The 25,737-nt window shown below is 43.2% G+C and overlaps 1 protein-coding gene across 1 annotated transcript in view; it reads right to left on the minus strand.

The window, feature by feature from the left end:
• Nucleotides 1-2,423: 2,423 nt before the first annotated feature.
• The window catches only part of vgll2 (vestigial like family member 2), a 28,418-nt gene continuing 5,104 nt past the window's right edge, over nucleotides 2,424-25,737 (minus strand). Inside the window, exons 2-4 of the mRNA XM_008120402.2 lie at nucleotides 20,972-21,299; nucleotides 5,623-6,132; nucleotides 2,424-3,615 (exon numbers count right to left, since the gene is read on the minus strand). Coding sequence (XP_008118609.1) covers nucleotides 3,572-3,615; nucleotides 5,623-6,132; nucleotides 20,972-21,299 — 882 coding nt within the window. The 3' untranslated portion in view covers nucleotides 2,424-3,571. The remainder of the gene's footprint in view (nucleotides 3,616-5,622; nucleotides 6,133-20,971; nucleotides 21,300-25,737) is intronic.

Consider the following 25,737-nt stretch of genomic DNA (forward strand, 5'->3'; position numbering starts at 1 on the left):
TCATGACCCCTAATTCACATTAGAAAAGGAGAATTGCCCAACATTTCTCTGGTTAGAATAATGTTTTGCCATATCTTTGTTCCTTTACACCATGCTCTTGAGATAAATTGATTCTCCCAGCAAGAATTCAGTTGAAACATTAGCCACCAAGGCTTCTCAGATTCTGTTCCACCTTCCATAAATCTAGTGACATTATGAGCAGAAGGAAAGATATTAACTTCAGTACCCACAGGGCAGGGAAACCTTTGCTCTGGTTGGCTGTGCTCTGATGGCAAGGAGAAGTGCCCTACAAGACAGAGTGATGTGTTGCTGTTATAAGCACTGGCCCTCAGAATAGCTGCAGGATTTACCACTGGGTGCAAAAAGATTTTTAAAAAATCAAACAGGAGTACTTAGTCCATTTCCCATGGGATTGTTTAATTGTTCTGAGTTTTCACTCTTATCTTTTTTTCTGAGAAAGCAAATGGCAGTGGATTAGAAAGATTTATCTGCTCAGGTTTTGCTGGATCTCAGAACTACCAAAGAACCAACAGCAAAGGGAAAAGGCAATATGAAATTATCTTTAACCCCGTTACATCTTTACTCTGGACTCACATGAGAAGACCAGTCAGCAGAAAAGGCTCCAGAGTATTATATGCACAGTGTGTATACCACCCAATACAATGCCCTTCATGCTTATTCAGAAGTTTGTCCTATTGCATTTGGATAACTTTACTTCCTGGGGTGTGAAGCTTGGGGCTGAATTCAGTCCTTCTGAAGTACCCCATAAGATCATGCCTCTGTTCCCCATAGTTTGTTGATATAGCTTTTCCCTATTCTAAAATGTGAAACCATCTCTCCAAAGGCTTGATTACAGGCAGTAAAACCTTTAAGGTAAAATATGCTTATATTTTTAGGTCTCTCTCATCCAGATCCCTTCTACACTGCCATATAATCCAGGTTGACAAAGCAGATTAACCACATTATCTGCTTTGAACTGGATTATATGAGTCTGCACTGCCTGATAATCTGGATTTCCATGGCAGTGTAGAAGGGGCCTAAGTTGAGGCCATAGCACAGAATGCTCTCGTCAACACCACCAGCCATGGGTGGGGCTCCTTGCTCTGATTTAAACTGCTAGAAATGCCCCAAATTTAAGCTTAAGACCATCACCATTTAGGGTTTAGAGTTCTGAGCTACTGCAGTAAAACACTCCCTATGTAAGCTTGCTTGAAAGTCAACTGTTTTCAATGAAGTTTAGAGGCTCTTCAACAGAGTCTGGGGTGCTGTGAATGCGATTTTCCTTCTTCTTGGCAGGGGGTTGGACTGGATGGCCCACGTCTCTTCCAACTCTATGGTTCTATGAATCTAAATTACCCTCGGATTACATGCAGAGCACTGTTACCATTACTGAGGCAAGGAATCTATATAAATAAAAATCTCCCTGTAAACTGATTGCAAGTTAGTTGTTGGTAAATGACAAGGGAAAGGAACTCAGGGCTATTCTGGAACATTGGGGGTGCGGGGGGGGGGGGGGGGCATTTGTGGCAAGGCCTGAAAAGAAAGCTGCTAGTATCAGAAAGCTCTGACACACCTGAAGAAGTGGAATGGCTACTCATAGAGACCATTAGAATTATTATTTGACTAGCTGTGCCTGGCCACATGTTGCTGTGGCATTGCCCTAAGTGGGGTTTTTGTTTGTTGAGGTGAGTATGAATGTTGTAATTAGTCACCTTGATTAGTACTGAATGAGCTTGCAGCTTCAAAACATGGTTGTTTCCTCTCTGGAGGAATCCTTTGTTGGGAGGTGTTAGCTAGCTCTGGTTGTTTCCTGTCTGGAATACCCTTATTTTCAGAGTGATGTTCTTTATTTACAGTCCAGATTGTAGAGTTTTTTAATGCTGGCTGCCATTTTGTTCATTTTGATGTTTCCCGTGAACCTAATAATAATAATAATAATAATAATAATAATAATAATAATAATAATAATAATGACTCTGAGGGGGAATACTTTGTTGAGAGGTGTTAGCTGGCTTTGGTTGTTTCCTGTCTGGAATATGTCTAGCTGTGCTCAGTCACACGTTGTGGAGGCGAGTATGAATGGACCTAATTTTATAGGGTTTTTTGATGGAAAGACATAGATTGGATGACTCTGTCTTTTGTGACCAAATTTGGTTTGATTTGGTCCAGTGGTTTTCTTGTTTACTCCATGGGAATTATGCACATTACATTTTTATATACAGTATATAGATTGGAACACCTCCTCTAGGAAGAAAAGTTAGAGTGATTGGGGCAACTGAATGCAGAAAGTAAAGCAGAATATCAAGGAGAAGCATGCTCAAGCTGCCCTAAATTATGCATGGTGTTCAAGTTTTCTCCTTCTTCACAAGTATTCTCAAGCTGGCTTTCCTTGAATTCTACACAAAACTCTTGTGCCCAAAGGGTGAAAGGAGACATCTTTAATGCAACTTTTCTACAAAGAAACACTTCTTATATGTCCCTTCTGGAGAAAAGGGAAGAGAGAAAGAGACCAAGTTGCCCGACCCCTACAAAGATATACAAGAGAGTGTTCAAATTAAATGAGTCCTTTGGCTATCTTGTTACTTCCCCCCTATTTTCTCCAGTTGTTCCTCTTGACGGCTTGTCAGGCTTTCCTTCTCTCTTTCTCTGTTCCTGGAAGGGTCTCTTCTTTCATCGTATAATGTTCCTTGTATAAAAACCTTTTATATACACATATGTATGTATGCATTATCCAATGCAATTGTTGTGCCAAACTCGGAGAAGTGCCACCTTGGTTGTCAAGTTTCTAGAGCTGGAACAGTTGTCTCTTGAACAGCTGCATTTGTGTAATCCTGAAGGCAGGTGGCCCATGCTAGTCACTTGCCACTCACCACCACACTAAAGTCTGAAAGATTTGTCCTTCTCATGCTTTGTGTTGTTGTTAAAGTCCCAAATGTAATTTGGCATTCAGAATTCTTCTCTTTGTTTCCACACCATACAGGGCAAAAAAAATCCCATTTATAATGTCTGAATCATTCCCCATGCTGTTTGAAAACAGTAGATTTTTTAAAAAATGACAATTGAAAAGAAATGTTCATGCCATTCCTACCCATTGTTTTCCTTCCAAACTCTGTGATTTAAGTATCCCTCTTGGTTCTTTTGAATGGCCTGCTCACAGTTTTGGGTGTGACATCCTTGCACTAGGTTTTATGTCTTCAATAGCAAAGAGATTGCTTAATCCCCTTCGCATCTCCCCAATGTCTTATTGTTCTTTTGAGTGAAGTCGTAATTCGAAGCAGCTGTTAGATCCCATTGCTTTGACTGCGTTCTTGTACTTGAAATGTGACATGAGATTCTGAATGACAAAGATGAGGAGCAGGGTGGAGGAGATGGAGTTTGTATGTGACAAGGGCAGCCTTAGGCACAGGCAGCTCAGCTCAGGAGGGATCCAGCACAGAAGGAATAACAGTGAGCTGCAAACCAAGATCAAAAGCTGTTACAATACAAATCGACTCAGGTTCAGCTCTGTCACCATCAGTCCTACTTAAGTAGAGATCTGACTAGAGGGGACTGAGAAGATGGGAAGATAGCTCTAAAACCAATAGAGATCCTTGCTTTTATCCTGAGGCTGCAAACCTGAGAACAGAGAGAGAAAGAGAAAAAAATGGAAATAAACCAAAACAGAAAAGGAAAGGGGGAAATTTAAAATAAGGACAGAAAAAGTCAAACACTGTCATTTTCTCACATGGGCAGATAAACTACCTGTTGTTTGGAGTTAGGAGAGGCACTTTGATTTCACTTTTATCAGCCATGGCAGCATCCCACAGTATCCTGGGTTTGTAGTTTAGTTTAATTTAGTTTAGGAGCCCCTGATGGTGCAGTGGGTTAAACCCTTGTGCTGGCAGGAATGATGACTTGAAGGTTGGGTTGTTGACCTGAAGGTGCGCAGATGAGCTCCCTCTATCAGCTCCAGCTCCATACGGGGACATGAGAGAAGCCTCCCACAAGGATGGTAAAAACATCAAAAAATACGGGCATCCCCTGGGCAACGTCCTTGCAGACGGCCAATTCTCTCACTCCAGAAGCGACTTGCAGTTTCTCAAGTTGCTCCTGACACAACAAAAGAAAGTTTAGTCTGGCAGTAGAAATGCTCTCTGGCGGGGAATGTTCAATGCTCTTCCCCCCAACTGCAAACCCCAGGGTTCCACAGGAGGACAGCCATGGCAGTTAAATGGAATGATAATGCTATAATTGCCTGAAAGGGCTTTTCGTGTCTAAGGGAGAGGCGGTGATGCCAGAGCTCAGATCTGCCTTTAAACCTGGCATTAAACAATTACTTGTGGTAGTGAGATCTAATCCCCATCCAACCACTCTATCAAAGGTTTTTCCCTATATCAGATGGTTGTTACAAACATGAGACTAAGATGGTGGACAAAAGGATGCCACAAAAAACTAGTCAGCCCTCCACATTTTGTGGTTTGACTTTTTCAGATTTGGTTATTTGTGGATTTGATGAAAAATATTATCTCTAGGAATCTTGAGGTCCACCAGTGCAGCTCTATGGTCAACTTTTGGCGGGCATCGACTATAGAGTCATGCTGAAGGACCTAGATATTCCTTAGGAGGTGTTTTTGGTTTTTCACTTTCATGGGGACCCTGTGTCTCTAACACCTGTTAATGTGGATGGCTGACTATGGGAACAAAGGAGGACTTGGCAAAGGCTTTCATAGCTGAAATCACTGGGTTGCTGTGAGTTTTTTGGGCTGTATGGCAATGTTCCAGAATGCTTCTGGAACATGGCCATACAGCCTGGAAAACACACAGCAACCCAAAGGAGGAATGTTTGTGGAGAAAAGTTTAACCAGTGCTGTGTAGGGCCTTAATATGATTGATGGTCAGGGAGCAAATACTGAAATGGAAAATATTAGAGGAACACGAAATACTTATAATTTCCCTTCCCAACGGAGTTACTGGTATATGAGGTATAGAGATATATGAGATTGTATTTAAATCAGATGCAAACAAGAACAATCTGTTTCTTTTGCATACACCAAACTAGCTATTGCCCCTCTGAAAGAGAAAAAAGCAAGAGAGAGAGAGAATGTGAAGTGAAATGCCCAGTTTGCATACCTACAGAATATATATAGATAAATAGTTTGCTGTCAAGAATCTGAAGAAATGTAACATTCTAAAAGTTTCTGCAAGGAAAAGTCAATTTCCATTTTTTTAAGCATAACTTCAAATGTGAGTATATATTTTTGTGTTACTGAAAGTGGAGTGAAAGTTACTAAAGGAGTTCCGTCACTGCTCCATGTCTCTTTCTCTTCTTGTGTGATACAAATGTGTGACACCGTGCAATCACACTGTGCAATTCTCTGCCTAAATCGTGGACAGCCAACTATGGGTAGAAAGTATTAGGAAATGCATGGACTCATGGCATAATATAACACAAAGTGTAACTTCATGTATTAACTGGGACGAGAAGGAAAAAGAAACAGGAATGTTGGTATCTTCTGTGGTAACACAAAGTATGGCATTCTGTGATGCAGGGATTTTACTGCATCCTAATTTTAAAACAATGGCAGAGGCTGTTCAGGAGGTGAGGTCACACAGACACATACAGATGTCTCCTGTGGGCCTTACCTGTGTCCACATTGAGGCCTAAGCTCTGTGCCATCTCCCCTGCCGGACTGGCGAAAGGTGCAGGTGTTGTCCACGCTGATGTGGCAGGCTCACTTTTGCCTAGTTCACATTGAGGGCTGACAGGCGTGGGCACAGAGCCAGGCGTGAGGCGGTGGGGGCGCACAGAAGCAGCGGGCACCAGGAGCGAGCCATAGCGAGGGTCGAAGTGGGGGCCATATACCTCATGTACAGTGGTGGGGCGGGGGTAGGCCGAGCTCTGTGTGCCAATGTAAGGGTGGTGGTGGTGATGGTGGTGATGGTGGTGGGCAGGGTGCCAGGGCTCCGGGCCGCCTTGGTGGAGGTGGCTGTGCAATGATCCTGGAGAATAAGGGTCCGCTGTGGCAAAGGGCAGTTCGCTGTGAGTGGTGGCTGCCAGAGGGCTGCCCAAGGAAGCTGGCACTGAAGAGGGCTGGTATGTGCTGTTCCAGAAGGAGGGTGGGAAACTGCGTTGGCTCATGGGAAATGATCCATCTGAAAAAGGAGAGCAGAGAGAAGAAAAATTTAGAGAAACCAAATGGTAGGATGCTAGTTCATTCATCACCACCCTCTGTCATTTATATCAGTGTACTTTGTATATAATATCAATATTCAGCTTAGTTTCCAGGACAAATTGTTTCCTCCCAAACCTACAAGAGTACCATGGCCCTCTGCATTCATAGATTCTGCATCCATGGATTCAAGAATCCAGTGACCTGAAAATATCTCCCCTCCCACCCCCCCACCCCTCAAAAGAACAATTCCAAAAAAGACACCTTATTTTGCTGTAAGGGACATCATTTTACTATGACATTGTAGATAATGGGACTTGAGCATCCACAGATTTTAGTACATATGGTCCTGGAACCAACCTTAACAGCATGCCAGCAGAGAATACTTTATCACAGATGCACAAAGAATAATCCATGATTTTCAAGTTCAGTACAGGTATAACTCAGGGTTTTTTTTTATTGTGTCACAAGCGAATTGAGAATATACTGCAAGTTGCCTCTGGTTTGGGAGAATTGGCCATCTACAAAGATGCCCAAATGTGGGAGGCTTCTCTCAAGTCCCTGCATGGGGAGCTGGGGCTGACAGACGGGAGCTCACCCCACCTCATGGATTCAGACTTCCGACATTCAGGTGTTCAACTCAGCAATTCAGCCAGCACAAGAGTTTTACCCACTGTGCTACCTTGGCTCAGTAAACAAAGTAGATAGGTTCCTGGTCATTATTTCTTTAACAGGGAGTCACGGTGGTTTCGTGACTAATGATCTCATGCAAAATACTTCATAGATTCAAGTGGCTTTGGAGATAAACTACTATGCTTTACTGTTATTAGTGTAGCTTCCTTAACTCATAGGGTTTTCTCCAAAACTTCTGGGACCTGTAGCTTGGTGATGCTTGGACTTTCAGTTCCCAGGTGCTTGATAAAGCAGATGGGTATATTAGTAAATCTGCCCCAATAACCTACATGGTGCAATGAACCTTCTGCAGGATTCTTTTTTTGGTGGGTGAGTGGGGTGACTATAACAGGATAGGGCTCATACAATTTATGGACTGCATTTTCCTTGCCTATGTTCTAAGAAAGTCCAGAGAAGGAATGATTAGATGGCCACTCTCCTGTCATTTACCTGGGAGTAAGATCCATTGATCTCAGTCAGACCTATTGCTGACTGACAAGTCTAGAATCACACACCAATTCTTTGTGTCCACTCTGAGCTGAGATTATTCACAGATGTAAGAAACAGTGTACCAAACAAAGTAATCATGCAAAACTTGGAAATTCACTTTGGAGATGAATGAATATCCTGGGATGGGAAAGCCATCCCTGAGTACAGGTAAGATGATATTCTGGATGAACATCGTACAGTTGCTAAATTGTAGATGCATTAGTATCTCAGGATATTCATTATTCTGAGAAGGGACTGCGACCAAGACGTCTATCTGCAGTGAGCCAATGTAGGATCAAGGAGGGGCACAGAGATGCCAGGCAAGTGAAATGCCTAAGGGGGAGGGTGGTGGTACGGGGTGTTTATATCAAATAAATAGCTCATACAGGGGAATTCCAGACAGGAAAGAATTAGGGCCAGCTAACACCTCCTAACAAAGGATTCCCCCAGGCAGGAAGCAGCCAGGATTTGAAGCTGCAAGGCCATTCAATACTAATCAAGGTCGCCAATTGCAACATTCATACTTGCCCCAAACAGACAAGAGTTCTTTCTCCCACTCTGGACATTCCGATAACGATTAATATATATATAATTATATATATATATATATATATATATATATATATATATATATTATAAATCTGCTTTACACAGGTTGTGAGGTCTGTTGGAAACCAGGCAAGTGCGGGTTATATATCTCTGGAATGTTCAGGATGGGAGAAATGTGAAAATGAACAAAATCTGGCTACCAGTATTTACAAAAACTCTAAAATCAGGACAGTCAGCAATGAACACTGCTCTTGAAAGCAGAGGAATTCCAGACATGAATCAATCAAGGCCCGCTAACACCTCCTAACAAAGGATTCCCTCGGGCAGTAAACAGCTAGACCTTGAAGCTTCCAGGTGTTAATCAAGGTGGCCAATTGCAACATTTATGCCTGCCTCAAACAGACAAGGGCTCTTTCTCCCACCCTGAACATTCCACAATGTATAAACCCCACTTGACTAGTTTCCAACAGACCTCACAACCTCTGAGGATGCCTGCCATAAATGCAGGCGAAACCTCAGGAGAGAACGCTTCTGGACATGGTCATGCAGCCCGGAAAACTCACAGCAAACCAATACAAATCCCAGGATTCTGACAGATGGAGACATGAACAGCAAAGTGGATCTGCACTTCTGTTGACTGGGTTGCAAATACGTTTCCGACCAGAGCAACCAGAAGTACCAGTTTCCCGTGCAACACAGATCTTCCTCCCGATGTGTTGTTTTATTAGCTGGAGAGGGTTTTTTTAACACATCTGGAGGCTTCACGCTGAGCAGCCTGGCTCCGAGGCAAATAGTCTTCTTTCAAAAGAAATGCAACACGGAAATGGTCTTGTATGGGACACAACAAGTCCATAACACCTTGCTGTACACAGTCTACAAAGACGCTGTGGACCTGTTGTTGTTGCTGTGTGCCTTCCAGACACAACAATTTATCACCGGGCTTTCTTAGTCACGTTTGTTCAGAAGAGGTTTGCCATTGCCTTCTCCTTGCTCAAGGCCACTCTGGTGTTTTCCCCCGGGCTGGATTGTTCCCTGAACACTGTTTCTGCGTTTCGTGTATTAAGAAAGATGTTTCTTTTCAAGATCATGTTGTGCTCGTGCAAACTGCCCTTTTCAGAAAGACACACACGCAGGCACGCTCTCACACTTATGTGCATACAAGATTGTTCCTAGCGAGCTAGTTAGTGTTATAGAAGGGTTTCGTAGCTGGAATCACTGGGTTGCTGTGAGTTTTCCGACCTGTATGACCATGTTCCAGAAGCATTCCCTCCTGACGTTTTGCCACACCCACATTTATGGCAAGCATCCTCAGAGGTTGTGAGGTCTGTTGGAAACTAGGCAAGTGGGGTTTGATTGATTGAATTCCCTTATTTTTGAATGTTGCTCTTTATTTACTTTTCTGATTTTAGAGTTTTTAAATACAGGTGACCAGATGTTGCTCATTTTCAAGGTTTTCCCCTTTCTGTTGAAATTGTCCACATGCTTGTGGATTTCAATGGCTTCTTTGAGTAGGGCCAGCTAACACCTCCCAACAAAAGATTCTCCCAGACAGGAATCAGCCAGTCTTTGAAGCTGCAAGGCCTTTGAATGTGATTCATTGCAACATTCGCACCTGCCTCTAACAGACAAGAGTTCTTTCTCCCAACCTGGACCTTCCGCGGATATATAAACCCCACTTGCTTAGTTTCCAACAAACCTCTGAGGATGCCTACCGTAGATGTGGGCGAAACTTCGGGAGAGAATGCTTCCGGGAGATGGCCATACAGACCGGAAAACTCACAACAGCCCAGTGATTCCGGCCATGAAAGCCTTCGACAACACAAATCGAAAGTGCTGCGAAAACGGAGAGGATGTAGCTGTACTGCCGAGTGAATGCAGATTGTCGCCCCTTCAATGGTCAGGGCATTAAGCTCGATGCTATGAAATCCTGGGATTTGTAGTTTGGCGAGGTGCCCTCACTCTCCGACAGGGAAGGCTCAAGACCTTGTGACACAACAACTCCCAGGATTGAAGCATGGTCATTCAAGTGGAGTCAAACTGTATTAATTCTACAAGTGCGGAATGATGCACCCAGAGAACACACTGTGTGCTGCCTCGCCTGATCCTAGCCCTTTACTGTGAATTCAATAGAGTGTAAACTCCAGTAGAACCCAGTGTCGGGTTTCCGAAGCCTTATAACGCTACGGAATTGGTCGCCCGCTGAATCCGAATTCCGATGCCTTTCCAAAGACCGCCGCTACAAAGCAGTCGCTAGATAAATGAGCAGCCTCATTCATATTTACTGCAGCCCATGGCAAATGAGGGGGCGGCCTTTCCCCAATGAAGCTTCCCTTCAGCCCCCAAATAGCTAAAACGGTAACAACTGAAGCTGCACAGAAATGCAGTTTAGACATCTGGATGGGGCCGACAAAGCCATTCAAGGAATTGTCGGTGTGAACGGTTTTCACTGTTTCACCGCCTGTAATCATAGTAATTTAGAGACTGAAAGAAAATTCTCAGAGACAATTAAATTCACGGTGTCTCTGTACTTGACAGTATTTGATGAAGTCTTCACTCCTGTTGCGAAGCATACCACTCTAAGGACATGGCTAGCTATAGCACAGAGTAGTTTGGCCCCTTCCTTCCTCTAAAATATCAGCCTACAATATCTGGTATTGGTCTCCCATCCAAGTACTAGCCAGGGCTGACCCATGCATAGCTTCCAAGATTGGGGCCATTGGGGGAGCAGTGCCCTCATTTTGTAGAATCAAGATAATTCTATTTTAAAATGCCTTTGTTGTTTCCCATTTAAGACAGTGGTTCCCAAACTTATTTGGCGTACCACCCCCTTTCCAGAAAAAATATGTCTTAGCGCCCCCTGGAAAGGGGTGTGTGGATTAGAGGGGAGGGCGTGGCTCCTGCTCAAGGGGGCGGGGCTGAGCCTCTCCCCTAATCCAAGATGCAGGGCTGCGAGGGGAGGTGGGCAGGACGGCAGGACCACAAATGGGCAGCCAGGACTGGGATGGGCGGAGTTATGAGCTCTGAGGAAGGGCTGAGCTTCTATCCCTGTCCTGAGGTGCCTGCCAGGACACAGGGGGCGGGGCTAGAGGAAGGGGCGGGGCCTCTTCCCAAGTGCCTGACTGGGCTGAACCTACCCCGCCCTGTGTTCTAACAAGTGCCTCAGGGGAGGTATACAGAGGCTCAGCCCTGTCTTGTGCTCTTGGGAAGAGGCCCCGCCCCTAGCCGAAGCCCTGCCCTTTAGTCCTAAAAGGCCTCTCAGGAGAGGCATAGAGGCTCAGCCCTGTCTCGGGCTCTTGGAAGGAGGCCCCACCCCTTTCCCTAGCTCCGCCCTCTGTGTCCCAACAAGCGCCTTAGGAGAGGTATAGATTCTCAGCCCTGTCTCGGGCTCTTGGGAAGAAGCCACGCCCACTCATCTAGCTCCGCCCCATGTGTGTCCTAACAGGTGCCTCAGGTGCTCAGCCCTGTCTCTGGCACTTGGGAAGAAGCCCCGCCCCCGTGTCCTAATAGGTGCCATCACTGCCCCCCTGGACCGCTGCAGTGCCCACCAGGAGGCAGTAGCGCCCACTTTGGGAATCACTGATTTAACACCTGAGATTTAATTTTATTAGAATCTATTGGAATTTTGGGGAGGGGACCTGGATCATGTGGACAAAGTGCTCTCAAATATTCCAAACTGACAGCCTTGAACCTGTGTTATTGAAGGCTTTCATGGCCCCAATCACTGGGTTGCTGTGAATTTTCCCAGCTGTATGGCCATGTTCCACAAGCATTCTCTCCTGACCTTTTGCCCCCATCTATTATTATTATTATTATTATTATTATTATTATTATTATTAACTTTATTTGTACCCCGCTAGCATCTTCCGAAGGACTCGATGCGGCTTACAAAGGCCAAGGCCTCAACACACAATATAACCATACAAAACAAAAGGCAAATTAAAAACAATTAAAACAGTATAAACAACAAGCAATAAACAATACGCTAAAACACAATAAAACTGGGCCGGGCCAGAGTAATGGGTACAAGATTAAAAGTGCTGATGTGACAGGTGATATATAAGGCTTATAGGGCAAGTGCAGAGTGCGATATACGATCTTAGTTCTAATAAAGTGCTTATGGGACTTGGTGTTGGAGATTTCCTATTAATCTGGGAAGGCACATTGGAACAGCCAGGTCTTCAAGTTCTTTCTGAAGACTGCCAATGTAGGGGCCTGTCTGAGATCCTTGGGGAGGGTGTTCCAGAGTCGGGGGGCCACCACAGAGAAGGCCCTGTCTCGTGTCCCCACCAACCGCGCTTGCGACGCAGGCGGGATCACGAGCAGGGCCTCTCCAGATGACCAAAGTGAATGCGTGGGTTCGTAGACCGAGATGCGGTCACGGAGGTAGGATGGTCCCAAACCGTTCAGGGCTTTGTAGGTAAGCACCTGCACCTTAAATTGGGCTCGGAAAGTAAATGGCAGCCAGTGGAGCTCCTTGAACAGGAGGGTTGACCTCTCTCTGTAAGGGGCCCCAGTTAACATCCTGGCTGCCGCTCGTTGGACAAGTTGGAACTTCTGAGCCATTTTCAAGGGCAGCCCCACATAGAGCGCATTACAGTCGTCCAGTCTGGAGGTGACCAAGGCATGGACCACCCCGGCCAGATCAGCCTTCGCGAGGTACGGTCGCAGTTGGTGCACGAGTCTCAATTGTGCGAAGGCCCTCCCAGACACCGCCGACGCCTATGGCAGGCATCCTCAAAGGTTGTGAGGGAAGTTAGAAACTAGGCAAGTGAGGTTTATATATGTGTAAAATATCCAGAGTGTGTGAAAGAACTCTGTTTGAGGCAAGTGTGAATGGTGCAATTGGCCAGCTTGATTAGCATTGAGTAGCCTTGTAGCTTCAAAGCTTGGCTGCTTCCTGCCTGGAGGAATCTTTTGTAGGGAGGTGTTAGCTGGCCCTGATTGTTTCATGTCTGGAATTTCTGTTTTCTGAGTGTTGTTCTTTATTTACTGTCTTGATTTTAGAGTTGTTTAATACTGGTAGCCAGATTTTATTCATTTTCATGGATTTCCCTCTTTCCGTTGAAATTGTCCACATGCTTATGAAATTTCAGTGGCTTCTCTGTGTAGTCTGACATGGTGGTTGTTAGAGTGGTCCAGCATTTCTGTGTTCTCAAATCATATGCTGTGTCCAGGTTGGTTCATCAAGTGCTCAGCTATGGCTGACTTCTCTGGTTGAATTAGTCTACCTCACAATCTCTGAGGATGCCTGCCATAGCTGTGAGCATCAGGAGAGAATGCTTCTGGAACATGGCCATACAGCCCGGTCATTTCTGACTTCTGAGAACCCTAATATGGGGTTTTCATGGCAAGATTTGTTCAGAGGGGATTACTTTTGCCACCCCCTGAAGCTGAGTGACTTGCCCAAGGTTCTCCAATGGAGTTCCATGGCTGAGGTCCTGGTCTAATATTCAAATCATTGCATTCAACACTAAACTACAAAACTTCAAAATTCCATAGGATGCAGCCCCAGCTTCAAAAATATAGCCTGAAATTGATCCTCCATTGAGTGAGACAATGGCAAACCAATTTTTGAAAAAAAAATCTTGCCAAGAAAATAGTGATTAGGGTAACCATCAATGAATGCAGCTCGACACTACTTTAACTGCCATGGCTCAAGGCTATGGAGTCCTGGAAACTAGTTTCAGAAGGTCTTTAGCCTCCTCTGCTAAAGAGGGCTGGTGTTTCACCAAACGACAACTTCCAAGATCCCATAGTCTTGAGCCACAGCCCTTAAAATGGTGTCAAGATGCATTCATTCTTCATGCACCCTTGGAGGTGTACATACACAAGTTGAAAAGGCTCATGGAGTTCAGTGGGGCATGTTCACTGTTAAGCAGCCTCCCTTAAGTTGATGTATTATAACTTCCATAACCACCACTCATTCAGCAGATCTGGTTGGAACAAGAGTTTCAGCAGCTTTCCTCTCCCAATAATCTGAAGAATCCCCTCCCCACAATCTTCTTATAAGAGGTTTCAGGTTAACTAACAGAAGAAAGGAAACACTACCTTGGCCTTCTCTGGAGCCCTAAACAGCTGCTTAATATGCAGGAATTGATAAGTGAGGGGTTCTACCGGGCAGGAAAATTTCTGGAATCACCTAATAGTTCAGGCTCAAAGCTGCTGAAGGCTCAAAGGATGCAGCCTTGCATCCAAGATTGCAGAGTAGGATCAGAATTAATGCAGTGACAACACTTTAGCTGCCATGGGAAATACTGTTTGATGAGGTCCCAGAACTCTTTGGCAGAGAAGGCTACAGACTTCGTAAATCTACAACTCCAATTATTCCATCATTTTGAGTAATGGCAGTTAAAGTAATGCAGAATTGCCTTAATTCTACAGCGTAGATGCACCTCCTGTTTCTGCCTCGACTCCTTCACATGCACGCACATGAGTTTTTTCTAGACAGCTTCCCACATTCTGGCTCCAAGGAGCACATTCTAGACCTTCTTTTGCAGGGCCAGAGCCAGGTACGCAGCTTGTGTGCCAAGGAGTCCTTTTCCACAGCCAGTCAGTTTGCCTTGCCTGTACTTAAGCCAACAGAGTGACTCTTGCACAAAAGTATTTGGAGCAGGTCCCAGTAGCAGGAAATTCCCAATTTAGAAGAACAACAAGGCATGACCAGTCTTTCCCTCTGTCAATGCCAGAAAATAGACTTTGTGGCCTACATCCAGTGCTTGGTCCCAACTAAAGTAGACCCACTGAGTCACTGGAATCCACTTAATTGTTGGCTTATGATGTGTCCATTGGTTCAATTCTCACTGGAACTAATAATGGGAGTTAGCTCTCTGTGCGATATAATGATTTGGACTATGACCCTGCAAACTTGGATAGGAATCTTTGCTCAGCCATGAAACCTAAGTGGTCAAGTCATATCCTCCAACAAAGGCAAAGGCAAATTCTGTCTTAACAAATTATGTCACAAAAACTCTGTTATAGTGTCGCCTAAGTCAGAAAAGACTTGAAGGCACACAACAACAACAAAGCAAGGAAGAAATAACATAAAAAGAAAATAACAGAATTGTATAAATCAATGGTTCTCAACCTGGGATCCCCAGATGTTTTTGGCCTTCAACTCCCAGAAATCCTAACATCTGGTAAACTGGCTGGGATTTCTGGGAACTGTAGGCCAAAAACATCTGGGGACCCCAGGTTGAGAACCACAGATATCCAGTAAATTATGTGGTAGGGTACCATATTTTCAAAAGAACTCACACTTTAAATATCACTAGCTGTAATAACTGCTACTAGAAACATCCCTAAACTTCACTGCATGTAAATAATTACACTTTTAATTGATTAGGTAGCTACTAGCTATATTGAGAGTTTAATATCAATAACTGACCCAGAAAGAAATTTTAACTCTGCAAAAGAGAACGTGTTCAGGGAAAAAGAGGTAATAACTCCAGAGCATTTTTATCTCCTTCTGTGATAAAAATAATTTACTGTTATCTACATCTACTCAAAAGAGGTGGATAGGTAAAAGCATTGTGGGAACTGTGGGGTTCCAATGTTTGGTGAGAATCCCAGGTTTAGGATTTTCTCATCAACTAGTCTTTTCCATCTTGAATGAAATCAATCAGTAAGGGTCAATGGGGCCAAACCTTTAGGGATAAACATCAGTTTTAACCAAAAGTTTAGTTTATATATCCAGATCTGAGACTCGACAGAGATCTGACCCGTCTCTAGTAGCAAGATTACATTAGGCACACAGCTTGGGAGACTAAAGATGCTTCTTAAAAATTTTGTCTGAACAGCTTCTAAAGCCTTGACACTTTTGAATGCACACAATTGTGCTCCATATAACATTTGCGGCAAGATCTTAGCATTAAAAACTTGAATTGCTGAATGCACATGCTGGCCGCCTTTACCATAAAAAAATGACATAAGTGTGTTGTAACTTAACTGGACATTTGCTATAGTATGGGACACTTGGGCTTTCCAGGAACCGGTGGACTGGAAAATGACTCCTAGATATTGATAGAGTTTGACTTGTTCTATTGGGTGCCCATTTATTTGCCAGCGGTGTGAACATCTTTTCCGAGTAAAGACTAGCACTTTTGATTTATCATAATTAATTGCTAGCTGTTCAGTATTACAGTACACATTTAACGTTTTTAGAAGCCGCCTCAGCCCAACACATGTTAATGATAAAAGTACTGCATCATCTGCATAAAGTAAAACTGATATTGCTCTCCCATCCAGTTTAGGGGGGTGAGGGTTTATTTCTGAGAGTAAGTTCACCAGAGAGTTAATATAAATATTAAACAAAGTGGGAGCAAGACACAACCTTGCTTTACTCCCTTATATGAGGGCATTGGTCTAGTCAGATGGCCTTCGCGGTTACATCTCACTCGCAAATGTGTTTTTTCATAGAAGCTGCGAATGAGAGTCAGCAGGCGCCTGTCTATGTTCATGGTCTCAAGTTTGCTCCAAAGTCTCTTGAGATTGAGTCAAATGCAGACTTAAAATCTATAAAGGCTGAGTAAAGTGCTCCTCGGGAGGGAGAGGAATATCCTCCTAACATCCTTTGAAAGAGGTGATACAAATCCCTCCTTTTTGTTGTTAGTCAAGTCAAATTCAATGTGAAGTGACCCAAGGAACAAGAGACACCCCCCCCCCCCCCAAAATCGCCAGTCATTAATTACCATGTTCAGACCTTGCAGACCCAGGGCTGTGGCTTCTTTTAGTTCTGTTATCTCCCACTTTTCCTACAACTTTCCACTTAGTTACGGCCAGACATAGTGAACAGTCTTACAGGACAGTGTGTCAAAACAACAACAGCACTTTCAATACAGGATTTCCCGATCTCTCTGTTGTAGTACTTTACAATCACCATGGTTCTTTTGGGTCTTTGCTTCTATTTGCCAGCATTTGTGTGTTTATTAAGAATGTATACACAAAAACTCCTATGTGGTTTCCACTGAGTGAGGCAAACTATAGAAGAGAACTCCCCAACGATGAGTGGATAACTTAATAATTAGGTTAATAATTAGGAACCAAGAAGTAAAATTAAAATCACAAGAACAGATAAGAGAATTAGACCCCACAATAAATTGGCTTAGATATTGGCAAATTAATGAAGAATATAAAGAAGACAATAATAAAAGATTTCAAATAAAAGAGACATTCTGAGACAAAATATTGAAAATAGACAGCAAATTAATAAAAATGTTATACAAGCAATTACTTACTTGGGCAACAGAGGAAGAACAAGTAAAAGAAATTATGGCAAAATGGGCCAACGAGGTCGGCCATACAATCAGTATGAGACAGTGGGAGGAAAGTTGGACTAAAAAGCTTAAGTATGCATATGCAGCTGAAATTAGAGAGAATGGATATAAAATCTTTTATATGTGGTACAGTAGAGTTTCACTTATCCAACACTCGCTTATCCAACATTCTGGATTATCCAGCGCATTTTTGGAGTCAATGTTTTCAATATATCGTGATATTTTGGTGCTAAATTCATAAATACAGTAATTACTACATAGCATTACTGCATATTGAACTACTTTTTCTGCCAAATTTGTTGTCTAACATGATGTTTTGGTGCTTCATTTGTAAAATCATAACCTAATTTGATGTTTAATAGGCTTTTCCTTAATCCCTCCTTATTATCCAACATATTCACTTATCCAACATTCTGCCGGCCCGTTTATGTTGGATAAGTGAGACTCTACTGTACCTGACTCTAAATAAAATTGCCAAATACAACAAAGGCAAGACAGATGGAATGTGCTGGAAATGTGGAAGAAACATCGGCACATTCATGCATATGTGGTGGGAATGCAAAAAAATAAATAAATGAAGAAATACCGGTACGAAGTAAATTTAAAAAACGGAGAAAACCTTACAAAACAATTAGAATTTAAACCTGAATGCCTGCTTCTGGAAATGAATGATCTACAGTTAGACCAAAATGCAGATAGGATCATATTTTATCTCACCACAGCAGCAAGACTAACTCTGGCTCAGATATGGAAAATGAAAGAGATACCCACTATAGAAAACTGGATTACAAAAGTACTAGATATAATGAATACGGACCTACTAACACAAAAACTGGCCCAAAACAGAGCACCAACCAACAGAACTGACAGGAGAATACTGATAGACTACTTACAAAAAGAAAGAAAAAAATACTATACAGTGTTCCCTCACTACTTTGCAGTTCACTTTTCGTGTTTTTTTTTAATAAACTCTAAAAGAATATTATAAATCATAAAAATTTACAATTTACAGCCTAAAGAAGGGAGGAAGGAGAAGCCAAAGGGAGAGAAAAGGAGCCCAAGCGGCAACAGGAAGAGAAGGAGGTGATTTATCAACACACGATTGGTTGATAAAGATTTAAAATAGTGTATAACTACTAAAATGATGTATAAATATTAAAATAAATATAGTGTCCGTACGTCGTGGATTTTCACTTATTGCGGGTGGTCCTGGAACCTAACCCCCTCAATGAGGGAACACTGTATATGTAAAACTAGATTAAAGAAAGCCCCAAGGCAAATATTAAGAATGATATAGTTAATTATACAAAAACAAGGGACATGTGGAAAGAAAAAATAAAAGGAGTTGCTCAAGGGATCTGGAAGTTACAGATAACTATACCAACTTTTTAGTCACTTATATTCTTTACAGGGGTAGGTTTATATGTTTTGCTTTGCTTTGCCCCCTCTATTTTGGTCTTTTGCTTTTTGTTTTTTCCCCTCCTTTTTTCTTTTTCCTTTGCTCTTGTTTCTACGTTTTCTCATTTTTCTGAAGACGCATTGTTCACCTACTTTTAATGTATCAGAAAAGGAAAGAATTTTTGAAAATACAGTAGAGTCTCACTTATCCAACATTCTGGATTATCCAACACATTTTTGTAGTCAATGTTTTCAATGCATTGTGATATTTTGGTGCTAAATTCGCAAATACAGTAATTACTACATAGCATTAATGTGTAATGAACTACTTTTTCTGTCAAATTTGTTGTATAACATGATGTTTTGGTGCTTAATTTGTAAAATCATAACCTATTTTGATGTTTAATAGGCTTTTTCTTAATCTCTCCTTATTATCCAACATATTCGCTTATCCAACGTTCTGCCGGCCCGTTTATGTTGGATAAGTGAGACTCTACTGTAGATGTAATTGGATCAAAGGTTGTTTTCAAACCCTTAATACATATGATTTAAAAAAAAGAATGTATGCTTGTCCTAAATGACCCATGACTTCAAGTAGGGCTACTTAAAATCCCAAGACCAATGTTACCATGTGAACCATTGGCTGACAATCCATGGAGAAATTACAGGAAAGAAGGAACAGTTGTAGCCAATGGTTACAAATATAGATGTCATCCTGGCACATTAAAAATTGTTGAATGCCCCTCTCCCATGAGATAGCCAAAGCAGAACAGACTTGGAATATGGCTGAGAGTATCAGCTGGGTGAACAGTAGGCAACTGGAACTCGACTGAATCCAAACAACATTGGGAATTACATAGAACTTTGTGATGGCATGGTGGCATAGTGCCTGGGCCAGTTCATCTCTGAGATACAGCAATTGGGCATTTCATCTAACTGAAGAAGCTTCTGCAGCTCCTAAGCCCCTGCAGCTAGCACAACTTTGAGACAGAATGAGAAAGGTTTAGGGGAAAAATCAGAAAGCACTTGTGCCTGGTAAACTGTCTTTCTGCTAGTATTAAAACCTAACTGCTGCCTATTCTCTGGGATCAGCTAGCACAGTGGATGAACCAAAACAAGGGCAGATAAGGGGTGGAGTGAGGGAAGGGCAGAATTATGCCAGAGTCAAGCCCCTTAGCAGCCCAAGGACATTACTCACGTGTTGCCACACAGATAGGCCAAGACTAGAGCCATTCTTGGTGGAAGGAATTTGGATTCCACTTTAGTTGGCTCAGTCTCTCTTGAGCTGGCCCTCTGCCATCTTGGTGAGTTATGACCACTCCGTTCATTCCTCAGACCTGGCACCACCCCACTTTCTTTGAAGCAACCAATTCAAGTCCTTAGTTGGGACCAACTCTTGTCAAGAAAACTGAGCTAGGTTAAATCAAGAGCATCCTGAAAGATTGCCTCTTCTCATAGGAGCCTGCTTGAAATGTGAGATCCTTAGGTTTGTGGCTGTTCTGAGAGGCTAGGTTGGTATGTACATTCAACAGGACTTTTTCAGCTGCAGCACCCAAATTGTAGCCCTCCCTCCTAGGGGAATGGTTTATTTATCCCTTCCTAGGGGAATTGGATGTTGGTAACTCAGAAACTGCCTGTATTAGAGAGCATTGTAATCTATAACTGTGAATAGGAGTGTGAATCACATGGCCTCCAGATCATGAAGGATGATAGGAATTGCAACTCAGAAACATGCTTTCCTATGCCTGTTAAAGGAAATCCCCCTTCTTTACAGGCCTATAGCCATGAGGATACCAACATTCAAATTATGCCCATCTGTGTAAAAACAGCAAAAGAATCTTGTAGCACCTTCATTTCTGAATCCCTGAAAGAAATGCTATATGATGGATATCAATGTGGTAATGGTGGCATGCCTTAGAATGTATCTCAAAAAGTAATGTTTCCAAGTTCTGCTTTTTGGTTTTCCAGTTTTTGCAGGTGAAGCTTTGAGTCCATTACAAACCAGGTAAAGGTGCATATCTGTGCTAGAAGGCACAGCTCCAACTGGATTGCCTGCAATCTCTATACTAAACAGTAACAGTCAGGCACCATTTTGAACCCTAGGTGTGAAAAGAAACAACCCCAAACCTTATCACTCTAGATTGTTATAGCACTATATTCCACTTTAACTGTCATGGCAACAGACAGTGGAATTATGAAGTTTAGTGAGACTCAAGAATTCTGGCCAAGTATATAAACTCCCTGCACTAAACTACAAATCCCATTATGTTTCCATGGCAATTAAAATAAAATAAAATGTTAAAACAGTGTAATACAGTATGCCGTCCTGCCTTTCTCACCAACAGTTACTGCTCCAAAGACAAAGCAGGCTATGTTTTCCCAGTGCGGTGTGCAGACAATCCCACAAGGATGTGGCATGGCCAAGAGGCCCAATGGTCTCACCTCTCCAAGAGCTGGTGCTCCTCGCAGCTGCAGCAGCCTTCGTGCTGGTGCTGCTGGGTGAGTAGCTGCTGGATTGGCTGAGGGCCCGGCTGAAGTGCTCGTCCACCACAGCGCTGATGTCCCCTTTGAAATAGGTGAACAGGACACATCTGGAGCTGATGTACTCGGCCTCTGGCGGGCGCTCTTTCTCTGGGCTGCACTCTTCCTCTTTGATGCTGGCAGGAGTGGTGTGGCTGGAGAAAGAGCTGCTGGCACTGCCTCCCCCACTTGTGCTGGCACTGCTGGCACTCTCCGCAGCTTCCTGCATTTTCGAGTAGAAGGTGAGTTTCTGTGGAGGAGAACAAAAGTCAGTCACAGCCTGGTCCACACATCCTTCCCGCTCAGATTAAACCTGCTTAGATAGATAGATAGATAGATAGATAGATAGATAGATAGATAGAGATAGATAGATACATACACACACACACACACACACACAGCATTGTTTTTCCAGGTAAGGAAAGATGAAACAAACTATGTCCTTCATCTCCTTCAGTCTTAATGAAATACTCTGATCCTGAGTCCAATGGTACTCCCAACTGGAGTGGACACGTTGAATAAATGTGATTTACCTACATGTTAATTTCCAATTCACAGAATCACAGAATCAGAAGTGGGTTTAATATAGTTCAGTGGTTGTCAACCTGTGGGTTGCAGCCCAGCAGTGGGCTGCAAGAATGAAAATGCGGTCCACATACCTTTCCCTCTCTGTGGAATGAACCCTTGACTTATCCACAGGTCAGATAAGAATCCATAATTTTGCCCTCAAAACCTGACCTAGACTTATAAATAGGGTCACTTTATCCATGAGCATATGCAGTAACTTTAGTAAATCAAAGCCAACAGGGAGTAGTCAAATGATGTACCCGGAAAATTTCATAATTATATTGAAAAATACATTCTGAATACAGATTGCTTAAACCCTAACGAATTAAACACAAGTTTTAGGTGGAGCCCAGTAGAGCTGTGACTCATCATCTTGAAGAGAGCAGGAAAAGGGAGGAAGGAGTGATTAGAGATACCAAAGATCTTCTCATCAGGATGCTTAGATAAGGTACCTTGATTACTGATTGCCATGCATTACGATTTATCTTTGAGCAAATGGGGAAACAAATTGTGAAGAGAACACTTGATCGAAGCAGTATTTGTGAACAGAACCCATTCTATGAATTTGAAGAAGTGCTTGCTAGCTGGAAAAAAAGCTTGTATATGTGCACATTATACTACATACTCTCTTGTTCCTTAAGATATAAGAGTTTCTGCGTCACAAAAGATTGTGAAGGACAACTAGATTGTGATGTTGTTGGGAACAACAGAAGTGACCATGCTGGGGGGGGGGGGGGTCTGTTGCGGCGCGCCCGCGCGCGCACACACACACACACACACACACACGCAAGCATACCCTCCACAAACACATCTTAAAGACTATCACATTTAGTTGCTTTTTTGGTCAACAGCAACCTCCTGGCACTCGAGGAAGAGGCCTGCAGGTCATAAAAAGATTTGCCCAGATTATAACTTACTTTGGGCCGGAGCTTTAAAAACGATGTGCTACAAATAACACATTTAAACAAATCAGAACCAGTATGACACAGTGGGCTGAGAACTGGACTATAGTCTGAACCCCCCTGGAAGCTCAGAGTGACTTGGGCAAATCACATTCTCACTTTCAGAAGTTGGGAAAGACCTTCTGAACAAACCTTGCCAAGATACCCTTGTGATAGCTTTGCCTTAGGGTTGTCATAGGTCAGAAATGGCCAGAAGATACACAACAATATAAGCAGTAGCAATAGTAGCAAGGTTACTTCATTTGCACAAATTGGGCATTTTGGGTTCTTGTCAAAATTAACCTTTAAGGGCATTTCCAGATTTTTCAGTTTTGTGCCCTATATAATCTGATGAGGTAGACTTCAGCATCCAATTAAGTTATAACTTAATTGAGCAACCTTGAAAGGGGGTGGTGGGGAGTGTACTTCTTGGCCATGTCCCAGCTAAACAATTCCTTTTGAGTTTGTTGTTGAAGGCGTTCATGACTGGAATTACAGGGTTGTTGTGTGTTTTCTGGGCTGTATGGCCATGTTCCAGAAGTATTCTCTCCTGACATTTCGCTCACATCTATGGCAGGCATCCTCACAGGTTGTGAAATATATTGGAAACTAGGCAAGTGAGGTTTATATATCTGTGGAAGGTCCAGGGTGGAAGAAAGAACTCTTGTCTGTGGAGGCAAGTGTGAATGCTGCAATTAGCCAGCTTGATTAGCATTGAATGGCCTTGCAGTTTCAAAGCCTGGCTGCTTCCTGCCTGGGGGAATCCCATGTTGGGAGGTGTTAGTTGGCCCTGACTGTTTCATGTCTGGAATTCCCCTGCCTTCTGAGTGTTATTCTTTATTTACTGTCCTGATTTCAAAGCAGACAAGAGTTCTTTCTCCCACCTTGGACATTCTACAGATATATAGACCCGACTTGCCTAGTTTCCAACATACCTCACAACCTCCGAGGATGCCTGCCATAGATGGGGCAAACCGTCAGGAAAGAATACTTCTGGAACATGGCCATACAGCCCGGAAAATTCACAACAACCCAGTGATTCCGGCCATGAAAGCCTTTGATAACACATTACTTTTGAACAAGAATGCTCCGAAAGGCAGTCTAGTGCAGGGCTCAATTAAGACCTTTAGAGGCCCTTGGCATTTAAAAGATATATAGATCTCATTTAAACTATAAACAACAATAAACCGTGAAAACATATTTTGTTTTTCGAAATGAAACAAAACGTACACCGTTATGTACAGTACTTCCACTTTATCTTTGAAAAGCTTCCTTCTACTTGTTGGAAGGTCTTTTACTGTGGGACGAGGTTCAGCTGCAGGCACTAGTTTCAGTTTGGCACCCCAATGATCCAGGGTCAGTCTGGCGATGGGGAGTTTCGATGGGACCCCCCTTTCTTTGGTGCTCGAAGCACCGCGCTGCTTTTGCTTAAGGGTGAATCCTGCCCTGCGTCTAGTTCAACAAACCCGAGCTCCTGGATCAGGATGAAGGAGTGGGAGGCAGGCTTTCCTCTTCCCGAAGGCAGGCGAGGAGGAGAACAAGCGGCGCGTTGGGGATTTCTCAAGGCTGTCTGGACCGGAAAACGGAGTGAAGTCGGATCCAAGGGCCAGGCTCAGGAGGCAGAGCCGCCCGCACCCTCCTCGGCTTCCCAAGGCGTTCGTTAGAAGCGGATCCAGGTTAAAACCATGCAGTCTTCGGGCGCATTTACACTGCAGAATGGATGCGTTTTGAGCCCCCCTTTTGACTACCGCGGCTCAGTGCGATGGAACCCTGCTGGGATTTGCCGTTCGGGGAAGCAGAGAAGGCGAAAGGCACCGCGGAGCCGCATCTCCTGAGATTCCACAGCATCCAGCCCTGACTGTTGAAATGGAATCAAACTGCATTTATGCTGCTGTGCAGACGCAGCCTCGGAAGCGGCACTGTTTTCCGACGGGAAGCAAACCGGGTGTGAGAAATAACCTCATGGAGAAGTCTAAGGCCCTTTCCACATAGTTGTATAAATAATAATATAATAAAGATAATGGAACTCAGGCGGGTTCCAAACACAAGGCCACCCACCTCGCCACATCCCAAACAACCCACGTTCCTTTGTACCTCGCCTCCATCTCTTCCGGAATGCACTCCGGGCGGCTTACATATGTCACAAGGTGACTAAAGCAACTCCTAAAATAAACACACAGTACAATACAAAATAAAACCACTAGTATATAAAACAACAATTTGATCTCAGAACAGCGCCAATAACCACATTGAACTGAATTATATGGCAGTTCAGACAACCCAATTCAAAGCAACATTGAGAATTATCTGCTTTGATATTCCGGGTTATAGCTGTGTGGAAGGCCCCTGAGGCCCCTTCTACACTGCCATATAAAATCCAGATTATCTGCTTTGAATTGGATTATATGGCAGTGTGTAGACTCATATAACCCAGTTCAAAGCAGAAATTAATCAAGAATGATAGGAACATCACATGTTATGGACTGGAGTAGAGTGCAATATATGTCTCCCTATGATGCCTCGTGAATTTGAATGTATACTGTAGTTGTTTTTCTTAATCTGTTTATCCTATTATGTTTATATTATTAATGTACTCTGATTGTTGTTTATGTGATTTTAATATGTTGTAAGCCATTTTGGATCTCGTGAGGGAGAAAAGCGGGATATAAAGATTTATTATTAATGTATATTTTCTACTTTGATAATCTGGATTATATGGCAGTGTAGAAGGGGCCAATCCAGTTTTTAAAACGGGATTCCTTTAAGATGTCAACACTAATACTTTAATAAAGGTAAAGATAAAGTTTCCGTCCGCCTCTGGGGGTTGGCGCTCATCTCCATTTCTAAGCCGAAGAGCCGGCGTTGTCCGTAGACACCTCCAGGGTCATGTGGCCGGCATGACTGCATGGAGCGCCGTGTATTAGTATTTAATACTAATACTTCAATACTAATTATTAATGATTATGGTAATAATAGTAATAATAATAATAATAATAATAATATTTTTCCGTGTCAGGAGCGACTTGAGCAAGCTGTCTCTGGTGTGAAAAAATTGGCCGTCTGCAAGGACGTTACCCAGGAGACTCAGGGATGCTTTCCCTTCCCATGGGAGGCTTCTCTCATGTCCCCGCATGGGAAGCTGGAGCTGACAGACGGGAGCTCACCCCGCTCCCCGGATTC

This window comes from Anolis carolinensis, chromosome 1 (assembly GCF_035594765.1).
Source record: "Anolis carolinensis isolate JA03-04 chromosome 1, rAnoCar3.1.pri, whole genome shotgun sequence".
Classification (NCBI taxonomy): domain Eukaryota; kingdom Metazoa; phylum Chordata; class Lepidosauria; order Squamata; family Dactyloidae; genus Anolis; species Anolis carolinensis.